The sequence below is a fragment of the Fulmarus glacialis genome, unplaced genomic scaffold (genome assembly GCF_000690835.1).
Source record: "Fulmarus glacialis isolate BGI_N327 unplaced genomic scaffold, ASM69083v1 scaffold19751, whole genome shotgun sequence".
Lineage (NCBI taxonomy): Eukaryota > Metazoa > Chordata > Aves > Procellariiformes > Procellariidae > Fulmarus > Fulmarus glacialis.
Window position 1 is genome coordinate 8,248 of NW_009192440.1, and position 22,533 is coordinate 30,780.

Sequence of the window (22,533 nt, forward strand, 5' to 3'; positions counted from 1 at the left end):
GCCACCCTGTGGATGCTGAAATGTTTAAGCTTTCCGTATTTTGGTAAACCAACAGAACAGTGACAGGATCTGCCGTGAAGCAGCTGAAGAGAATTTTCCACTTAAAAAAAACAACACCAAAAAACAAAACCAACACCACCACTGGCCATGTAAGAAAGTACCGGCTGCAGCTAGAACAGCACTGGCTTAAGGTAATTCTCTATAAGTGTATCACATCTGGGGAAGTGCCAAAGAGAGGCATTTACTGGCAGTAAATACAGACCTTGCCATAGTGTTTTGGGTTTTTTGTTTGTTTTGGAAACATAGAAGTTGCTACAAACATCTGCTTTTTTGAGATGTTTACCCCTAACAAAAAAGGATTCTAATACTAAAGCAATTTTCTACAGTACACCCTTCACAAAGATATTTTAGTGTGAAGTTATTAATAAAGTATAATTTTACTTATGGCATTGCAACTTCCTTAAAAACACCAGTTTAAGCATTTTACCTCCTCTAAGGGTTCCCTACATTCTATACGAAAACAGTCCTAATTTATTTAGTGAATACATACTATGTAATTAGGTAAATTAGTTATTTCTTAATATTTATACCAAAATACTTATTTACCTGAAGCCTACATAACACACCACGCAACACACCAACATCTGGTAGGTAAAAAAAAAAAGATTCAGAAATCTCCCTGTAACTTTCTTCAAACAATCCTCTTCAGGTTTTGATGAAAACTGGAGTGCATATACAAAGACACACCAAATACAAGACTCTTGCAAGTTTTAATGTTTATTTCCCCAAGACAGCCTAGCCTGCACTCTACTTGGATAAATTTCACAAGCTAGTTTCCGCTGCTTCTAGTTTTAAACTTTAACCATGTTTCTGATGACAAGGAATGCTGCAAAAATACTCTAGTCCAACAAAGAGTTATGATCACAAAATAATCTTTATCCATTCTACAGTGTTTCAGAATTACCAGTTGATTTTAAAACACAAGGTAGATATAGATGCTAATGGTGGCTAATCTGGTATGTTTTATTATAGCAAACTGTTGTTCATGCAACACTTGTGCTCAAAGGGGAAGGCACAGCATTTCCTACAATGAGCCACCTTATAAAGAGTTCATTTTGTACAAATTTGTAATGTCACCTTTAATTTAGTGTGCAGAACCTCAAAACTGAGGTATTACTCCAATTATAAAAACACTTGCATCCTTTTTGTGCAAGTTTTAAAAATACAAAGTTTTCTCTCTAAAGTGGCTCAAAATAGATTGTTCATGGCTGCCTACATCTAAGATAAAAAGAGTCTAAAACAATTGGATTAGGCATATTAAAGGTGTTCAAACCATGACTTGATTTGTACATCTATTCACACCTCTTTTTCGGTCTTTATTCGGCAGTACATATGCACCAAATTTCATTTTTAGAAGTTTCCATATCATTTTCATAGAAAACAAAGTTTGAAAACAAGTAACATTGAAACACAGCACGGTATTCTACCACAACGGAAACATTTGGTTACAGGACTCAACAAAATCTAAAAATGAACTATGCTGTAGATTACCACATGCAAAGGTCTTCATGTTATCTTTGAAAATGAAAAGGATGAGATTTTATTACCACATTTTACTGCTTTCTACTATTATGGCAACTTGTGTACTGCAACACAGTCTATTTGAAGGGAAATGTATGATTTTTTTCATGCAAAAATCTACAAATTAGTTTTGATGATATGGAAAGCTTTTCATAACATCAAACATTCATCTGGTGCAAATGCACAGGGAAGCCTTCCTGAAATTCTGACTTTACAAACAACTAATAAGCCATACAGGAAAGAAATTAAAAATAACTAAAAGAAAAATAAGAGGGGAAAAAAAAACAAAAACAAAAAAGAAACACAGGCTGCAGGAGTAAACCAGAGTCTGCTGCTAAACCGGTCTTTGTTTTTGTGTCCAGTGTAAGTTAACACTTATGAACTCATTTTGATGATTTACTAGGTTTATTATCAGCCCCCTGAAGGCGAATCAAGCTTGCATGCGTTCACATACAGCATCACAACCATACTCTCGTACACACGCCACTCCAGGACTAGGAGCCTGCTTCAGGACTGAAGAGCCCCGTATTTGAAACACGAGCCTGGCTCCACAGCATCGAGTCCAGACATTCACTCAATGTTGTCCATTCACACGGTGCTTCATAGCAAGGCCTGGGCTCATTCTCCTTGGACTTATATGGGCATCCTATTCTCTTATGCTTACAAGGCTTGATGATGATAGTACTGCATTTCCCCCCAATTGCTCTAGTAAGTCATTGTTCCTTCTCAGGCACTGAAGATCTTTGACCTGTAGCCCTTTTTCTTTGAACAATCTAAATAAGCATTCAGTGTGAAGTTTTTCATTACATTTTGCCACTCATTCTCACTCGCACCCACTCGCCATCTTGACTTCATTTGGGCTTTTCTGTGATTCCAAATGAAATCTTCACATTTTCTTTCCCGATTTAATGCAGCAGCGGATCCCATGAGCCAAGATTGATGGATCAAACCTTTTTTTTATTCAGTGCTGCATTGTACCTAACTTCCAAAATACCACTCTAAAACTGGAACCCTTCTGCTGGTACATTGGCAGATGAATTGAAACCAAATGTTCCGCCTTGTATTGCTTCTGGAACAAGGCTAGGATCTTCATCAATCTGTAACAGAACGAGAACACTGTGAGTAGGAATAGAAAGACAAAAGCCTCACTAAAAAGGAGCCAGACAATCCTAAAGAGCATCTATCTCTTCACCTAACCTACTTCCTTGCATCAGGTCTTGCCATTCCGCTCCCCCAATTTAGTAAGAGCGCTATAATGACAAAATAATTCAGGCCGAAATGTTTTGTTTGTATTTAGTAGGTAGGCTACATGGCACCCAATAGCCTCTCTGGTTTATTCAGTTTTCACTTCTGGAGAGCATTCTGTTAGTCATGCATCATCCTTATCGCCAGCTTAATAAACTGTCACAGTTCTTAAGAGAAGACCAATACCATTAAATCAAGTAAGGATCAAGCCAAAACTGCAGTTTCAATTTAAATACGTAGTACACAGGTTACCAAATTGACACTAGATTAAATTCCAAGTCCTGCTGTATATGGAAAATTTGAGTTGCTTAACAAGACTTACAGCTTATTGTTCACATAAAAGCAGAACTCTAGCACAAAATAAAATTCAATGCGGACAGTAGGGCATGAATGCAATCGAGCTCTGCCATTTTTCCAGTAATCTGCTCCCGAAAGTTTTTCAAACAAGTAGAAAACCCTCTCACTTCATGACACAGACTGACATGACTGCATTTCCTTTATACGCAATTAACTTTTATGATTTAAAATGCATACGAACCTTCCTTTGATTCACGTTACTTGTTTAAACTGAAAACAACATTTTTGATCAGCACATCCTACCTCTGAAATCACTAAAACATTCAAAATCGTTTCCTTCTTAAGAAGCAGCATCTCAGATTCAGCACCCCAGTCAGCAGGGAGCTTATCAAATGTGAAATGTCAAGCTTAGTCAGAAGCTCGCAGTTAAGAGAACTATTCAAAGTCTAGAGATGAGGCTTAAATTAGGCATCAGATTTTTAGATACTTCATCGTGAAGAACGGCAAGATATGCAACACATTCAAGTAAGGGGTCATTCTTCACTGAACAACCAAACATGTCACAGAGCAGGATTTAGAGCCATTGCCTTTATCCTGAACCATATTTATAAATATAAACAATTACAAAAGCAGATTGCAGAGCTATTACACACATACATCATCTGAAGAGAAGAACTGATCAATGATCTCATAAGCCAGTTTGTAGATGTCTTCATTTTCATGATTTTGTAGCTGTTCAATTTTCTCCAGGCCTACAATAAATACACAGGAAACGCAATAGAGTTAAAATACTAAGTTCAGGCAAACAACCTCCCTCTCCTTAAAGCCTCATCATACAAAGTAACTAAAAACAAATCTAGGAATAGAGTGACTATGAATAAGAAGCTGTTAAACTCATTTGACATGTTTAAAGCATAAAAGCTTCTTAGAGATTTGAGGAAATATATTAGAGATTGAGGAATACGTACCATGACAAGAAAAAAAAAAAATTGTCTAAAAGGTCAATTCCAGCAATGACAGTACTTTCCTTCTCACTATGGGTGGTTAAGCTAATCTGTGGAAATATGGCGAGGGCCAAGCGCTAGGACATACTCCCTTCTCACAAAAACATCTTTTCAGCACCTGGTGTAGTAGCCTCAAGCTGTGACATTCCAAATCCACATACTGCTGTGGCACACATGCCATCGATTACTGACCTGCAGCTTGATTACATAGCAAGTAGCTCCAGTACTGTGTAAGTTTTTGGCAGATATGAGTAGAGCATACATATAAATATTTTCAAAGTTCTGACAAGCAGAGCTTTAGGCATGAATACTGCATATCTCCCTCCCCCACCATATCCAATCAATTAAGCTTCCCCCCCATCCCCCCAAGATTTTGTATTTTAAAGACTATTCAACTCCGTGTTAATGAAATCCCACAGAGTTTTTTTACCTGTGCCCAAATTTAATATCACTATTCTTTCATCCTTGAAGAGTTTCAGTCAACTTAAATAGCAATCAATATAGAGAAAGTCTGAAAGCCATTAGGAAATTAAAGCTATGATATTTCTGCAACCATTGTATATAGATAGGGTTTTTTTTTACCCCAAAATTCACCTGGACATTAATGTGCATGATTAAGTAAGCGTATCATCCCTACATTAACAGAAACTAATTTGTCAAGACTATTAGAAAATTGGCACCTAATAAACTTTATTGGCATTATCCAGCTCCTTATATTACTTATATTACTTGATGATGAACTTAATAAGTTAGGAAAGTGAAGTACATTCACCTGATAGGCATGAAAAGGTCACTTTTAAAAAAGATTCACTTAAAACATCTGTGCCACCACACAATAAAGCCAACAGCATATACACATGGTAGGAAGCCAAGCCATCAATTTCTGAACAAACAGTATCAAAATATTAAGGATCATACCTCCACACTCTTCTATAAGATTGGCTATGGTTTCCGCTTCATCTTCAGCCATTTTTAATATATTACTTAGTCCATCCAGAACCACTTGCACAACTTGCGCATCTTTTACTGTCAGCAAATTGCAAAAGGGAGGAATTACATTTTGTTGAATTAAGTATGCCACCTAAGGGGAAAAAAGCAAATCATTAAGTCAGGAGTGTGACAGAAGCAAACAACGCACCACAAGCACACATGCAAACAAGTTTAATGAAGTCAAAGTACTCAAAGTTGCCCAACAAGGTAAGAGTATGCTGTAGCCGTCACTTTCAGAAATTCTTGTTTTAGAGCATAAAAAGGTAGCATTTATGAATTATGTTACAAATATATGTCAAGTCTAGAACACACAAGTAGCAGATACTGTGAATTTTCCAGTATTAGACAAGGAGTTTCAACCTCATTTTTGAAGAATGACACCACCACCCCAACCCTGCCACAAGTTTAATATTCTGGGCTTACAAGAAACCAGTGTATTTCTACCCAATGGCTACTATCATTATAATTGTCACACTCTTATCCATAGGGAGAAAAAACTAGAAAGATAGAGATGTCGAATGACCCAGAATCTCATCAGAGCCTGAATGCAGCCATTCATAGCTACGAGGCTATCCTAACAGAAGAGCTTCCATCCAAATCCCCACTGACACTCTTAATCTCAGGTCATTCCAGAAACGACAACTGAAGTTCACTCTTAAATCCCTTGTGGAGAAGGGAAGAGTTACTGAACAGGGGAGGAATCCAGACATTCATAATCCTGGCGCAGAAGAAGTCAAAACCAATCAGCTGATGTACTCTCTCAAGTGCACCCGAGAATGATAATGGACCTTTTTCTTAAGGTTTGACTTACTTGGTCTTTTCTTCCGCTGATCGTTAAGTTGCTTATTGCCCAAGCAGCTTCTTTCTGAGTACCAAAGTCACCCTAAAAATACAACCGTAAATAGAAATAATCATTCCAGTCTTTTTGTTATCTAGTATTCTCGTAAAAGCTTGCACTTGTTACAGTCCATTCTGCATGGTATCACCATATCAGTTTTCACTAAAACTAACAAATCCTGTAGATGTTTGAGTCTACTCACAGAGAGTGTTCATCCCTTCCCTGCAACCATGTTTTTAAATCAATCTTCCACAGAAGGGAAATTTGTTTGCAAAGTAAATAAAAACTGTAGCACTCCACTCTCTCACATTCCTTATCAACAGCTGTCATGTATTACAGTGAGAGATAAGCAGTAAGTGTCAATTTTGATAAACCACTGTACCTACTATAACTGTCTGCCTCTGAAATTAGTCAACTCAAGTCTGCTCACTAAATTTAAAGAGAAAGGTCTCCAACTCTTTTCTCACTGATCAATAAATTGGCAGTTAACAAAACTATTTGTGAACAGCTATATGTTACTTAGGGGAAAAGACAAGTATTTCTTCAGTCTCAACCCCGGCCTCTACACTGAAGCAAGATACTGCATCTTTGTCATGGCTGAACACATCGTAAGGTTGGTATTTCTGGCTTCCTTCCATACTTCAGGAAAGAAAAAATCAAATAATGAATAAAGCAAAAAGTAGGAAATGTTTGAAAGACAGATGTTGTACTGTTTCTTTTTAAAAACATGCTTTTAGCTACCCTTCTTTTTCACAAGGCAGACCCTTGGGAGCACAAAGTGGTTTGGAAACTGATGTTTTAAAAGACACTAACGCCCAACAACTGAAAAGGAATACAGGTATTTGAAGTCCCAAATGATGACCCATTAGCATTCAACCTCTAGTAGCCAACAAGCGATGAGAGGCTTTGTGAAAAAGCACGGGAAAAGCATTCAGAAGTGTTTGCGAGCAACTACTTGACTTTACTATTTAATAAAAAAGGTAATAAAAGCATTCATCTCAAATTTCATTTATTACTGAAAAGAAGCATACATCCACACATGCATCCAGCATGTTGCTTTTCTATGGGAAAAACTCTGAAAACACACACACACACAAGCAAGCTACGGTTATTTTCTATGGCCATCTATTATTTGTTGATACAGTTTTACTTGTTTGGAAAAAAAAAAGCAGATGGGACAACCCCAGTCCATAATCTAGCGTCACAGGATCATTACTTGCATTACTCTCAGACTAGACAAATGCAGTAACACGAACAGGTTAATAAATGCCACTGTTCAGAACTTCCTTATGTTTCCAGATAATGTGGGAAAAAAAGGATAATCCTTAAGCTTTGGCACAATGCTGGGAAATAACCCAATGCTGTTCCCATCCAGACCTCTTCACACTGCATGAGAGTAAAGAATTCTACCCCCACTGCTTAAGTGAGAAAGAATTTAAATGAGATTTAGAAGGACCTGAGAAGGAGCTTCCCCTCATCTGCTTCCCTTCCCCAATACATTTGGCACTCATCATCTCACAGCACTTCACAAAAGAATATTAACAGTAATGTACTTTATCTTGCAACATACGAAAAATGCTCAAGGGCATAGTTTACCCCTGACCCCCGTGTACAGCATGATGTAAAACATGAAGCAAGGAATTCAATGTCACTTTCCCCAATTAAGGAAACAAACTGTTAAATCCTTCTTGTTATCTAACCTTATCTAGAAGATGTATTATCATTGGAACAAGGTTTGCATCTATTACTGCCTGAACTTGCTGCTGATTTCCGGCAGTGATGTTAGATAGGAACCACACTGCTTCCTGCAAAATAAAAGGATGTGAGAAATTATTATCAGTCAGTCTTCTATATCGTATTTTATTTCCACTCCAGAAAGATTTTATACATTCACATTTTTAGATCTGCAGTTCATACACTAGTCAATCTTAAATACAATCAAGTATTCTATCAGTTTGATTGTACACAGCTGACTTCCTAGTAAGTAGATGAGACATACAGGTAACAAAGTGGACAGTCTCACCTTAGGAGACTCCACAAGACTCTTCAGTCTTTCATTGTTACCAAGTAACAACCAAATACTCCAAATCCACAGATTAAAAGGAAAAATTATTTGGAGACCAAAAAAGTCACAAGGCTACAAGTGAGCACTCATAACTGATTCCATCACTGAGAATGAAATGCTACAGCAGTTTTCAGCTGATGGTCAGATGAGCTCCAAAATGCATCATGTTTTCCAGATATGTGTGGTGGAAGACAGTATGTTCTTCACCTGCTTCATAATGTTTCTCTTCTTAGTGTCGATCATGAAGAAAATGCAACACCTATTACTTAAATGCTTGCTTTTCAAGCATACTGTAAAGTTATATGACCCTTTATGATCATTCTGTCCATAAGCCTAGGACTCTCTCCTTCCAGCAATAACCAAGAGCAGGTGCCTAGGAAAGTGTGTAAGAAGAGAGCTTTTCCCCAGTCGGCCCTCCCAGTCCTGAACAGCTGAGATTTTGAACTAAGCCAAAGACTGTATCTGGATTCTTACAAGGATTGAGAGTCCCCCACCCCGGCCTTTTTAAGTGGGAATCTATACTCCAGTCAAGAAATAACGAACACAGTTTCACATACAATTTTAAGTATATTCAGAGTATCAACTTTTTGTAATCTTACAGTTGAGAAATTTCTCCCTTCCTAGAAACCCTCCGTCACTCCTTCTCAATTCCCTTCTCTTCTCAACTTATCTGGCATGACAACTTTTTAGACAAGTATGTCTCTCAACATGAGATTCCGAAATTCTGAAGTTTCATTCAACTGAGTCTCTCAGATCAGATCACAGGATCACTTTCATTAATGAACCTGTTAGAGATTTAGGATGCCTAGGCTTGTCCTGGTGGGCTTGTTTTGGGCTTTAATCATTGGCAATGTTGTAAAGTGGGACCCCTGAACTTAACAACATGCCTCAGATGCACTCCGGAATCAGCACTGCATTATCAGTGCCCCCATTTAAAGCCTTTTCTGTACATCCGCGCACGCACACATTCCCCACACCCCACCCCCAGTCTGACTTGATTTAAATTCCATTTATCACACACACTCCATTCAGAGAGACATCCAATTATCTCTATTTCATCACTTCCAAGAGAGCCAGTTTAATTAAAGTGACATTTCACATATCCAGAACTCTAACTTTTAAGTCAACAGCCAGAATTATACAACAAAGCTTTGATTTCATAAAAATTCAATCAGAAAAATCAGGAAACAACATTCTTGTCAACTACAAGTTTGCAGCTCCTTAGAGATTTTTCTATGGATGTTAACTTCAAGAAAAATTTCAGTGCTCTGCCTGCTCTTGCCATAAACTGGTATAAGTAGTCAATTACCCAAATTTCTACCACACTACATTATGTGGAATCCAAAACAGCTAAGCCAAATATAAAAAAGTTATCAATGGGGTGCAATCTCTGCAGTTACTTACCTTATTAATTTTTTCTTTGGGATGTGTCAGAAGTGCTGGAAAATGTGAGAGCGCTTCGCAATTCAGAACTACCTGTGTCTGTTCATCAGTACCAGTCACAATGTTTCCTACAGCTCTCAGTGCAGCAGTCTGAAACAAAACACTTTCTTTAAAGAGTTCTTTTTATCAAAGATTTTTCTAGTTGAGCACATACTTTCAAACAGTACCAGTTAAAGCAAAAGGTTTTATGCAAATGCTATACCACACAGGAAAAACTACTCTTTAAACTATAAAAAGAAACCAGCTACTTTCTCTAGTATTACATTTTGAGCAACACTTCCTTGAAGTTATCCAAACTTACTTGCACTTTAACTTCTTGATGACTGAGAAGAGGAACCAAATGAGGGACTATTCCGGAGTCTATCACCATCTGGATCTGCTCATTGCCAGCATCCGTTAGATATGAGAGTGCCCAGACTGTATCTACCAATATCTAACAGTAAAAACATTTATTTGTAAATAGTACAGAAATATCACAAGTCTTACAAAAAAAAATTAAAATGTAAAGCAATTCTCACTGTGAAGGCAGAATTGATGCAATACAGCAAAAACCCATTTTGTTTTACAAACTTCATACATTCCACTCTACAGAAGTCTGAAATACAACTGCTGTTCAACCTGTTCTAGCTCCAAAGAATACACAGAGAGATTAGAAAACCAGCTAAACTGCTAACTACAGCTTAAATTCTGAAGGATATAACAAAAGCAATTCAATTATATCTGCTCTTTTAATGAAGTACTGGTAGAAATTGTGAGATATAAAAGACTCACCCCGGAAGGAAAATAAAGCCCTAGCAAATATTAAACTACGGGCATTTGTCACTCTCAAACCAATGAACTGTACATCATATGGCATCAAGTTATTTTTTTCTTGGCATTCCATCACAAAATTTAAGATAAGTTTTGAATTTTTTTAACATCTGGTGCAGCAGCACTTAGACTGAATTTCCTCTGTGTGTGTGCATACACGTGTGTTTTCCACACACAGAACTAAGCCAATTTAAATAGCAATAAATCTCAACATTTCAAGTGACAGCTTACAAAAAAACTGAGTTAGCACTCTTTCAGCTGACAACTCTTGGCTGATTCACAAATACAGCCATTTCAAGAAACTCAAATAAGCTTAATTTCACCTACTTATATACAAGAAATTAAACAGTATAATTACTATGCAAACTTTAGTTAATACATTTAAACATATTTTGGTAAAGCACTGTTGCCATTAACTTGGACAACTGAGCTACAACTTCACTGGGAAGCAAAGAATTAATCTTAAACAATTCTGACTTATGTTTAGGCAAAAAGCTGACCTATTTCATAATTTCAGTAAAGCCTCTCTCATTTACTTCACTATTAAAATAACCTATGTTCATATTTAACACCTCAGAAGTTACATCTGAAGCTAACAGTTTACATATGCAGCAGACACTCATTTTTCTTTCATTTACACTGATTTTCATTACAATCTCAAACTTAAGTGCTAGTCAAAAAAATCCTCTATTTATCAGTAAATGAATGTTCACAAAAATACAACTGAAACTGCATTTTATTTTTCAGTGTACGGAAAGTACATGCAAATAAGCATGCAAAGATACAGAGAGATACCTGGAAAAAATTATAACTGATACTTAAAAATAAGCCGTTTAAAAGATATAATTAACTCTGTCATTATGGCAAACTTATTTTTATGACAAGCTTTATACTTCAGGTAAAAAAAAAAACCAAACTATACCAGAACACAAAACTGGCTCCAAGTGGTGTTACTTACATTTACATCTGTGTGGTGAATTAAAACACAGAGCGCTGGAAGGATCTAAGGAGGAAAAGAAGCAACTGAGTTATTTTAAGGATACTCAACTTCAGTTTAGTTACACTGATCAGTGAGTAATTCAGTCACCTCCTGAATGGTTTCCATCGGTGGAGGAGGATCTTTGTGACGGCACAAGTTGACCATGACCCAAGTAACATTTCTTAAGAAAGTTATGGGAATAGATGGGCTGATGAAGGACAGCAGTGGTTTCACTACTCCAAGACTAATAACGTAATCTCTACACTGGGGTCCATCACCTGTTTGAGACAAAGAATTACGAAGACAAAGATCATCCCATGCCATTCACAAGAAGTCTCATTTCTGCACACTTAAAACTTCAGTTATTGAAAATGCATACAAAGTTGAAGAATATGGAAAGATGTGTATAAATATACATACACAGAGATATGTATCTATATAGATACATCTATCATAAAGACACTTATATAAAGCTTTAGTAGTGGCTGCCTGCCTAATTGCTTCATTTTGAACTACTCATTAAAAACAGCCACATTCTTAACAGAAAAGTGTTCCGTAATTTATAGCAGATGTACAGGTTGAGGTGGTGGTGGCGGGCAAGGGAAAAGGGGTGGCAGACAACGTCAAACCACCAAGACTAGTTGATAGCCCAGTGTATTCCTGAAGATCCCTTCACAAAGTTTATAACACTAAAACATCCCAAGAGTAGTTGAAAATTGCCTGAAAACAGATATTGTCATCTTCATATCTCAAAGATAAACACACTTCCGTCACTGCCAAGGTATCACTACAGTTGCCTCGAAAGCAGCATCTGACTTGTACTACACACATATCACTAACAGCTTCAGGCAGTTACAATACTGTGGATTTTGTTGGTTTGCTTCTTAAGAAGGACTAGGCATTTCTAAAACATCAGATTGTAGAAATCTCAGTATGTCAGAACTGATATTAGTCCTCAAGCACTACAAACATAGTCAGGCCTGTAAACCACAAAGCTAATGCTTGCACAAGAAGAGGAAAAACAAATGAAAGATCAAATGATCACAACTTATCTAAAATTCAACACAATGTGTGTAAGCTCAGGCAAAATTTCAGGACTCAATGCAAAACAGTTTTTATTTTAACAATCTGCATGTCTGTTTGCCAGTAATTCCTTTTCCTGTACCTGGAAAGAAAGCGTGTAGGCATGTGGTTTTGGGTACACACCATCAATACACAACAGAGAAAACAGGAATAAGTTAAGAACAGGGAACTGCCAGTCTAACAGCTGCCTTGTGTCTCATAGTTGAACAACTCCAAGTTCTAACACACAAAATCCTACCTAGTTTATTCATTCAATATCAAAAGGAAGTTTTTAGTGGCAGGAGTAACACAAACCTATGATATTTCCTAAAGCCCACACAGCTTGCTCACAAACATTTTGATGAGGTGAATGCAGCAGTCTCAGAAAAAGTGGCACAGCATCTGAAAGATACAAACAAAACCCCATGCAATTGTTAAGAAATACATCTTTCAAAAGACAAAATAGTTCACATAATTAGCTCTTAAATAACATTTCAGTATTGCATGAAAAATTTTTCTCCTTGTTAAGTACTGGTCAAAACTTTAGTAACTTCCTGGGTGACACTGAAATAAAACACACTGTAACAATTCTTCCTTCATTGCACTTTCTCATAGAGCCTGCACTTCAGAATATTATGAAAGCAACTCTTAAAATAACCTGACATTTAGTTTGTTTGTAAGTCTCACAAGTTTACTGAAACTTGTCGGGACTCCAAATTTAGTTACACTTACTACATTTAGAAATTCTGAGCTAAGTTATCTATCAGAACAAACTGCAAAGTAGTAACTGTTTAAGACCAACCTCACCCATTTGGGACTCCAAATTTAGTTACACTTACTGCATTTAGAAATTCCGAGCTAAGTTATCTATCAGAACTGCAAAGCAGTAACTGTTTAAGACCAACCTCACCCATTCAAATTGGCCAACTTAAGAGTCAGTAGGTACACATCTACGTTATTGACTGGTAACGTAGTAGGAGGGAAGTACAGGGGCTTCATTTGTTTCAATCTTACTGATTTACAGTACCCTATATACCCCATCACATCTTTACTAGTAGTGAAGTATGTGCCAGTTGCTGGTCCTGGCACATGCAGAAAGCTAACTACTGAGGGATCTTCTGTATACTTTGACAGCGCAGAGCTCCAGGCAACGCTTCAGTGCGCAGCTTCACCTGTGGCTCTACCAAGAGGAACCTGGTTGATAGAGCATACGCAAGTACACATGCAAGGTAAACTGCAACAAAAGAACTCTTGCTGCTGATACGGATGCACTAAGTGCCACGTCACCGTGAACTTTTCCCTAATATTCCCAACTCCGCATTCAGCATCTTTCGATAACCATTATGAAGGCACGTGTACAGCAACAGCAGCTGTTTCTATGAATCTAGTCATCTTGGTCTCCTGAAAGCTAATACAGATGCATTCCTCAATGTGAAGTCTGCTTTTATATCACCAAGTTCTGACTCTACTCAATTTGAGACCCATTATCTAACACACTGGAATAACCTAACTGATGACTGCAAAAGAGATTTTTTTTCAAATGTTACCGCTATTTGCCAAAAAAACAAAGCCAACTGACTGAGCAGTAAGAAAGGGATTCAAAAGGCAACACACAAAACTCCACAACTGTTACCAAGGCAGCTACTTTTCTACCCTATGTCGGTGTCAGACAGGAGAATGCTCCCAATATTTAGAACTAGAGCTAAATCAATGTTTCAAACACATTCTACATGCACCACATTTAGATAACTGATCCTTATTTTTTCATCCCCAGAACTAAGGTGCTTCCTTACATGATTTGCTAATGACAGTTTAGTCTGCAAGAAATACTCATTTACTTTAGATCACATATTTCAAGAGAGGCTGGTATTTTTAGTTAAGATTCTTTCTCAATGTAAAACATTTTTTGTTAGAGAAATAACAAGTCACAACAGATTTCTTATTTCCTACTGAATAAAGGTATTTTACAATGCTTGTATGCAAGGAGAAAAAACATCCCCAGCAAGCATATTAGTAAGTACTTTTGGAAAGATTACAACAGACCACCTTTTTCACTGAAATAAATCATTACAAGAAATAAATCATACTTTCATATGTTATAGCTATTAAATTGGCTAATACAGTGCAGACCCAGCTAAATCATAGATCATCACTGAAAGAAATAATTACTACATTTGGCACTCATCTTCAATCCATCGATAAGCTAGGTTTAAATAAAAAGAAGTGTTCTAGATCAGAGGTGTGGAGCAGATTTCCAGAAGAAAACTCAAGATGGAACTGGGAAAGGAAGAGGAGGGGGATGGGAAAAAGGACAGTTAAAAGTATTAGCAAAGATACGTACTATAATGGTCAAATCCAAGCTGTATCAAAGTTAACAGGCTCTTAACACTTAGAGTTCGTAAAAGCAAGGGGCAACCGATCTTGCAACCAATGCAATCTCAAGACATACATTCAATTGAAAAAAATCGTTTAAGCTGAAGTCACCTGCCTTAAATTCCTTCACCTCTGCTGTGGAGAATTAACCTATTTTTCCAGTTAAAGATTTTTGAAACACACCAGCCATTTAACAGAGAAGATGGTGCTAAGAACTTTCTTATGAATACGTATTTCTTTCTAAACATAAAGCCAGTAACATACTGGCTCACAGTTTGTGAGAAGCCTGTAACTGCTTAGCACTAACAACAAAAAAGAAACAATCTACTTTGATCACTGAAGTGAAACAGTCAGTTATGAAAGATACGTAACAAACATTGATATTTCAACACTTAAACACCACCATACATCTTAGAAACTGTACTCACTGCATCGAATAAAAGTTCCAAATAGTTCTAAAAAGTCAAATATATGATGGTTGTGGTGGGGGAAAACACACAAAGATGATCAAGCATAATTCTGTGTCTTTTCATTGTTGGAAGCACAGTATGTTTAATGGTATCAGCAGCATGCACTGCAATATAACACCAATTCCAACCATTAAAGCTACTGGTATCTCACGTAATGTAAGTTTTGTGGATTTTTTCCTTAAATTTCAGGCAAAAATTTGTTTTACTGTATGACTGATTCTTCCATGGGTCTCAAGAAGCTCTGCTGTTTTATTCACTCAATTCAAAAAGCCTGCAGACACTTCTACTTAGTTCTGCTTTACCAACAGAAGTACTACTTCGACTTAGGACATGTTTAGAGTACAGAAGAAAGTTTGCTTGGCTTGGCAACTCGGATTCCAAATCCAACAGCAATTCCTTTCCATGCTTCAGATTCCTCAAAATACAAAGGACAGCATTTTTTCTTCAACTTGATTTTGGAAGAGAGTTCGATGTCAGGCACCCTCTGGACTTGGTCCACATCTTTTCCTCCCTCTTCACAGTAAGACAGGAAATCTTCCATGGGAGCTTTTTAGGGTTTTTTTGTTTGTTTGGGGATTTTTTTCAAGTTTTTTGTTGGTTGGGTTGTTCGGGTTTTTTTGAAGTTTGAAAACTGGAAACCAGCAGGTATCAACTCTGCTAAAATAGTTTGAGTTTCCAGAAGAGATTACTCACCATTAGGAAACCCAACCGAATTTAAAATCTGAGAAAATGAAGAACAAAAGCAGGTGTGCGCTTCAACTGATGCTGCTTGCCAGAGAAGAGGTAGAACATCTGGCAGGAGACTTCATGGGCAGGTCCTTCAGCGACGTGCCTGTGATTGACAACTCAATTTCAACCATCCTGGCTATCGCATGAAAGGACCAACCCTAACATGTGGATTGATGAACATGCTTGAGATACAGAGAAACAGGAGTGTGGATGCTCTTTACAGTATCATTCAGATCATCTTATTTTTGTGGAAGCTATAGTGCGTGCTTAATCAATGATCAAATACTGCTGGACTTACTAGATTGAACTACGGCCTGTGTTTGTTCAGAGGTTCCAGAGGCAATGTTTGTCAAAGCCCATGCAGCTTCAAACTGTAAAGAAGGACTGCAAAGTAAGAAAAAAAAAAAAGATTGTAACATGAGTTTTCAAATCAGACTCTATAGGCACATTAGCCAAATACTGAGAATTCTTGCAACAATTAAACATCGAGTTTTAGAAATACTCACTTGTCATCTCTTTCAAGACAGTGCACTAAAATAGGTAATATTCCTGATTTTATTAGATCGTCAATTGGTGGATTGCGATCACTGGAAAGCAGCTTTCTGTTTAGGAAAAAGAGAACACACAAGTCTTAACAGACAAATCACAGAATGAGAAGTCATGACTGGAAAGGATCTCTGGAAGTTGTTTAGTCCAACCTTCCGCTCAAAGTGGGATTATTGCTGACACTAGATCAGGTCAGTAATGGCTTCCTGTAGTTGAGTTTCAGAAACCTCCAAGCATGGAGATCCAACAACCTCCCTGGACAAACTGTTCCAGTGCTGCACTACCTCCAGTGCTGGGAATTTTTTCTCCAGTGTCTCTCTCATACTCTCAAAGGCCAAGCAGGATTTGTTTTCTCCACTTTCAGTGAAAATAACTAGTCCCCAAAACTGAAGTTACAGAACTACTGAAAAACTGAAGTATTGAAAAACTGAAGCCATTACATCCATTGCCCGTTTCAGTTGCCATCTTTTCTCTGACTACTTTTGAAGTTTATTACCAGCCAGTAAAATAAAGATCACTAGAGTTATTCAGTTACACCCTCCTGCAGCTTCTTCCTCCTCCACCCAACAAGGGAGATAAACAGATCCTGGCTGCTTTGACAGGAAAGGCAGAAACTTGTTTCTTCTTTACTAAGGATATAATGTCAGAGAGCAAGGGTTCACAAAGTCCTATTGCAAAGAACAAACGTGTATAAGTTTATTTCAATTTTTAATCCCTTTAGCTTCACCTTCTTGCAGCAAAGGAATTGAGGAGAATGAAGGAAGATTCTTGGAGGGGACGACTTGCGCTGTCACACCAAACTTTTACTAGCAGTGGGAAGAGAGATTATATATAGTCACCTCTTCATATACCAGCCTATTCACATGGACATTCCCATCTCATTTTAAATCAGGCTTAATTCAGTGTACTTTAGTCTAACCTGGTTTAGATCAGCTGTAGTAAATAGTGTTCTACATGATGCTACCCGGAGTTGATGAAACTTTTTGATGAAGACAAGTTGCCCAATGGGAATGGGCACAGAAAACTGTTCTTTCCCCTGTCAGTTTCAAACACATTAACTCCCAAAAGTCAAAGTGACTTCCAATTCACCTGACTTCTCTTTGGTCTGGAAGTCTTGCCTTGCACTTGAATCAACCCCCTCAACCACAGAGGGTAAACAAATACAAAGTTGTAGCTTTCTGCTACAACAACAAAAAAACCCCCAGAAGTTCATGAAATAGCAGTTAAATACTAAATTTATGCAAGCAAAGTTCATAAGAGTATTTTAATACACACAACTTGAATACACACAACTACACAGAATTCCTCTTAAAGCAAAAAGTGGTTTTAGTGGCCTAATCCATGACAAAACTAGAAAAAGGATTATGCCAGTTCTTTCTGTATGTAAAGCTAAAGACTTTATAGTCCTGCTAATTATATATTTTACTCTACTTGTGAGAAGCATCAAGTATTGCACTACGATAAATCCTAGTATTTATTTATACATAATGAAAATTCTGACTACTTCAAAGACCTAGGTATTTTGATCTTTTTTTGTAAAGTTCTCTTTATCAAGTTTTCTTTTTTAGAATCAATAAATGAGACACTTTTTCTAGTCAAGCTAGAACACATTTCCTGAATTTAAGAGCTTGTTAAAAAAAGATTAAAAATAGTGTATTTGAGAAAAGTGTGTTTACCTTGCAGCCTGCACAGCACTTAACTGTATACCCTGGTTGTCACTCGAAGCATTCTAAAATAAAAGAGAATTTAGACTTTTCACATATTTATCACCATGACATGAAGAATGTTCAAACAATCAATTTTTTTTTTTACCTGGACGATTGCCTCCAAAGAAGTGTTTTGCTAGAAAACAGAGACAAAAGCAGTTAGAAATTAGAAATATCTTTTAAGTACATAAAGACATGCTTGACAGTTAAGTTAATTCTTACCACTCTAAAGTCACCATCTATATCAGAATCTTCACAGATATCTTCATGGGGAACATTTCTCCTCTTTAGAAGATGCTCATCTCTTTTGTTCTTAAAGAGAAAAATGATTTAATACCTTTAAAACTTTGATTTGGGAGTTTGGGGGATGTTAAGAAGGGAATAGAAGCTTCTGTTTTAAACAAGCGTCATAAACATGCTTTCATTGAGACTGTTAAAATTTCCAACATTTAAGAGGTTGTAAAGGGCTGCACAGAGAAACACATTTTGGAAATCACTTCCTCCTAGAAAAATCCTCCATCCAACTTTATCTACAGCAGTAACTACTTTTGCTGGAAGTTTCATGTGCATGCATCCATCAACACTGACATTACAACCTAATTGTCATTATTTATAAGAAGACAAGGCAATTCCCAGAGGCTAGTTTTCTGTTAATCCCAGAAATCAAATAATTCAAGTTATGATTACTTTTCTCAAGAGCTAGTTTTCCAACAATTCTAAACAGTGTTATCTTCACACATATACTCTTCCACTCTTATCTGAGTGTTAAACTACTGTTTTGGGAAAGAAAATAGCTTTCTGTCTACAGATTAGCAGGAACATCAATTTTCCTGATTTTCAAAGGAAAACACATAAACTTTTTGTAAGTTTTTAAAATTAAAAACCTAGCTGGAGAAGCAAGAATTACTCCTTTCAATAGATTACAAGTAACATTCTGTTTTTCAGGACAAAAAATATGGAACTTCTAGTACCAGGTGTGGTAATTTTAGAACTTCCTTCTACACCAAAGTACTTTCACAGAATTAGTAAAGACAAATAGATAGTTTAACAATGGTGTTCTTGGTGGACTACAGAAAGAACATACAACAGTATCTTTTTTTTTTTTAAGCCTTTAACAAAAACTCTTAAATTTTACTGAAATACCGACATAGTCAAATCCCATTTGGTAAGAATAATGCTAGGTCATCTCACCTTTCTCAACTCCACAACAACTTCATTTCTTTGTCTTCTCATAGTCTGAAAAGAATCAAAAACAAAGTACATTACGTTCTGAATCTAGACCAAGTAATTTTAAAAGTTCTTGCACGACTATTTTTAAGTTCATGCACTTTACAGTACTTGTACACACAGGATTTAATTTTCATTATAATAGAAATCCAACAGGAAATGGAGATAACTATTATTTCTGCCTGTATTATTTCATAGTAAAACAGAGTCTCCTAGGTCTTCATGTTGAAGAAAGAGTATACAGAATCAGAGAATAAAGAACAAGTGCCTTTTAACAAAAGTGCCTTTTAACAACGTTGAAAGGACTTGTGCATAAAACAGCAGCACCGAAAGCATTATAAACACCATGGCAAGCTAACAGAAAGCATACTAAGTTTGCCCAACATTTATAACCTTTTCTCGATGCAAGGCTTTTTTAACACACACACATAAAGAGAGCATGAGCCAAAAACCTAGAGACAGGCAAAACTGCCACTTTTATAAAAAGGCATATCAGTAAACTTCAAAACTGTAAAGTCAAGCACAACTGCCTATCTACACACCTAACTAAGAACTGGCATCTCTTACTTCCTCAGAGTAGCGGGGGAATCGGGCAATTCCCCAGGCAGAGATACTTGGCTGCCTGGGCTACACCACCAGACCAGCTGATCAGCCAGAAACCAGCAAGGAGCACAATCCATTACCGACAGGTAACTGTCACCGTATAGCTATGCTGAGAAAGAGAGGCTGAAATTCAGACTGTGCAGGTGATCCTTTGACTAAACAAAGTACAACCGCTAAAGCAAGAATTTCAATAATGTAATTCTTCAGAATAGATCTGGACAACACCAGACCCTTTTTTGAAGGATGCCTACCAGGCTTCTCATACAACTGTAGCACCTTAAGTGTAGCCTTCCAGACACAAAGTTCTACAGGAGCTGTCGCTCACCCAAACCTCCACAACACTACTTGTTTCTCCCAGATACGTAAGTTTACAGATTTCACACGTTTCTAAGATGCACACGCTTCTATTACTGTATGAAACAGTACCAGCTTTGTGCCTTGTGGAACAGCTTTATAAATAAGTTCAAATTAAGAGACCTAATAAGCAAAGCTGAGTTACAAAAGTATTATTTATAAATGAAAACCACATAAAATCCCTGGAACTGCAACAGCTTTTTTTTTTTGGTCATTTTCTCTACAGGTCCCATTGAGAGTATTCAGGGGAAAAAAGCAATTGTAAATTGTTATGATTTAACATAAATATACATAAAATGGTTTACTACTGCTTGTGTTACTACAGTGCAAAGTGGAAATAGAAAAAAAAAAATCAGTCTATAGTGATTTTATTCTCTACTTTGAACTTTACAGTGAATGAGAACAGCAAAGTTAAAAACAATTGCATTTTTATTGTGACTTAACCATTCACAAGCCCAGAGAAAGCTTGAAATTCCAGAGCGTAAGGGACTGCATTAACACAGAATACAAGGAAAAGGAATAAGAGAGCTTCTGAACAGCAGTAAGAAGCAGCTCTGAAGATAAGGATTAAAAGCTTGACTTTCAGGAGCATAATTGTTTTTATCAAAAGGAATGCCTATTTCATCAGGATCAAATTTCCAGCTCTGAGCAAGACAGTTTACCCTCTCAAAGGAAGGAGTTACAAGAAAAAGAAAAGGGCAGAAAAGGATGCCAGTGGGAAAAAAGGGATGGTTCCCCACTGCTTTGGAGGTAGAGCTTTTCATCGCTGGAGGACCGAAATGCAGTTCATCATGAGAAAAACAGGCAGAGGAGGGGAAAAAACCCAGTACACCCACAGAATGATAGCTTCCCACTACATAAAACACAAAGTATACAAGTGTACCTAATGCAGCTGCAGCACCTGGACTAGGTAAGAGCCATAATAAGCAAGTACAGACTGTCCCACACTAAAAAGCACCGAAGCAAGTTTCCAGGAAATATGTACATCTTTAAAGAATATTAACTCAATAGGTCAATCAAAATTAGAACTAATAGCCAAGTCCAATGCAGCTTAGATTCATGGCTTTTTCAGTTTTAAACCTATAAAAAGTAGTGTCTGCTACATGAGGTCAACAGTTAACACTGAACACTACTAGTATGCAGATAAACCTTATTCCAGTGCTATGGACTCAAATATTTCTTAGAATTCTTCAAATGACAGTGAGAATCTCAAAGGTGTAATCTCTAAAGAGAGGAAAAAAATATACTTAACTAACAGTAAATTTTAATTAACACTTTTCTGGCCCAATAGATATTATCAGAATTAATATAATACCTGTCTTATAAATACATAAACGAAGTTTTAATGTTTTGTAGTAGCTCCAACTCAAGTGTCTACACCAACACAAAATGGAGAAAAGTTGGAAGGAGAGAAGTCTCTCTAGCAGCTATCTTCCTACACATGCATTCGTTAAACATCCGGTTACAGACTACTGGCATCGCCACCTCGCAATTCATGCTTCAGCTCTCTGAGCCGCACATCACTTCAATGCTGGGGAGCCAAGTCCCCCAGCCGCAGCTGCACACATCGCAGGATGCTAACAACTGCGGGTTAGCACTAGGTAACTTGAGCCCAGAAAAGCGCAGCCTAGGATTCACCCATGAAGACATGCAGCCCACCTGAATCACGAACGCTAACTCTGAAGAACGGAGCTGAAGGCAAGAAGCACTCAGCCGCCATTTATCTGTGCTCAAAGTGCTGTTGCCTTCCCGGAGAAGCTGATACACTGCTGGATGCCACTCACCATTTAGGGGCTTCAGAAGGATGCTGTAGCTTTACAGACATATCTACTCCAGGCTTTTGCTCTCAGCCTGTAATGTAGCATTCAGTGCAGCTTCTCCAAAGGCTACTAACCTGGCATATTCAAGAACAAAATAAAATGAGGAAAATATCTGATAGTAAGATTGCAGAATTGTACCAAGCCCCTGGATGACTTCACAAGACTGTTAATTAACGCCTTCCCAATCCACAACTGTTACTTCAACCTAACAAAATAAGTATACCTAATGAAAAGCTGTACTGCAAGAAGGATTCTTCTTGCAAGACTTCAATAATGACATTACTGGTCACAGAAAAGCTGTTGCTAACCAAGAGCAAGACCCAATGTAGATTTTCAAGAGTAGAAGACTGAATTGCTGGAACATTAACTATAAAGGGACATTAAGCTGTAA

At 37.3% G+C, this 22,533-nt stretch overlaps 1 protein-coding gene across 1 annotated transcript; it reads right to left on the reverse strand.

The window, feature by feature from the left end:
• Positions 1-757: 757 nt before the first annotated feature.
• Positions 758-19,371, reverse strand: KPNA4 (karyopherin alpha 4 (importin alpha 3)). Its single transcript, XM_009587077.1, has 16 exons — positions 19,330-19,371; positions 18,361-18,450; positions 18,245-18,274; positions 18,109-18,161; positions 16,393-16,488; positions 16,185-16,270; positions 12,630-12,716; positions 11,361-11,530; positions 11,232-11,276; positions 9,765-9,896; positions 9,425-9,553; positions 7,656-7,760; positions 5,929-6,000; positions 5,046-5,208; positions 3,781-3,875; positions 758-2,678 (listed from the first exon to the last, which is right to left on the reverse strand). Exons 1-16 carry the CDS (start codon positions 19,369-19,371, stop codon positions 2,580-2,582), a joined length of 1,494 nt encoding a protein of 497 aa, XP_009585372.1. The 3' UTR covers positions 758-2,579.
• Between the last annotated feature and the right edge of the window lie 3,162 nt (positions 19,372-22,533).

Excerpts from the sequence above, each read along its gene's own strand:
- KPNA4 (XM_009587077.1), bottom strand. The coding sequence starts at position 19,371 with ATGAGAAGACAAAGAAATGAAGTTGTTGTGGAGTTGAGAAAG. Across the intron at positions 16,271-16,392 it reads TGTCTTGAAAGAGATGACAA|TCCTTCTTTACAGTTTGAAG; the intron begins GTGAGTATTTCT and ends CTTACTTTGCAG. Across the intron at positions 9,897-11,231 it reads TTCACCACACAGATGTAAAT|ATATTGGTAGATACAGTCTG; the intron begins GTAAGTAACACC and ends TTTTACTGTTAG.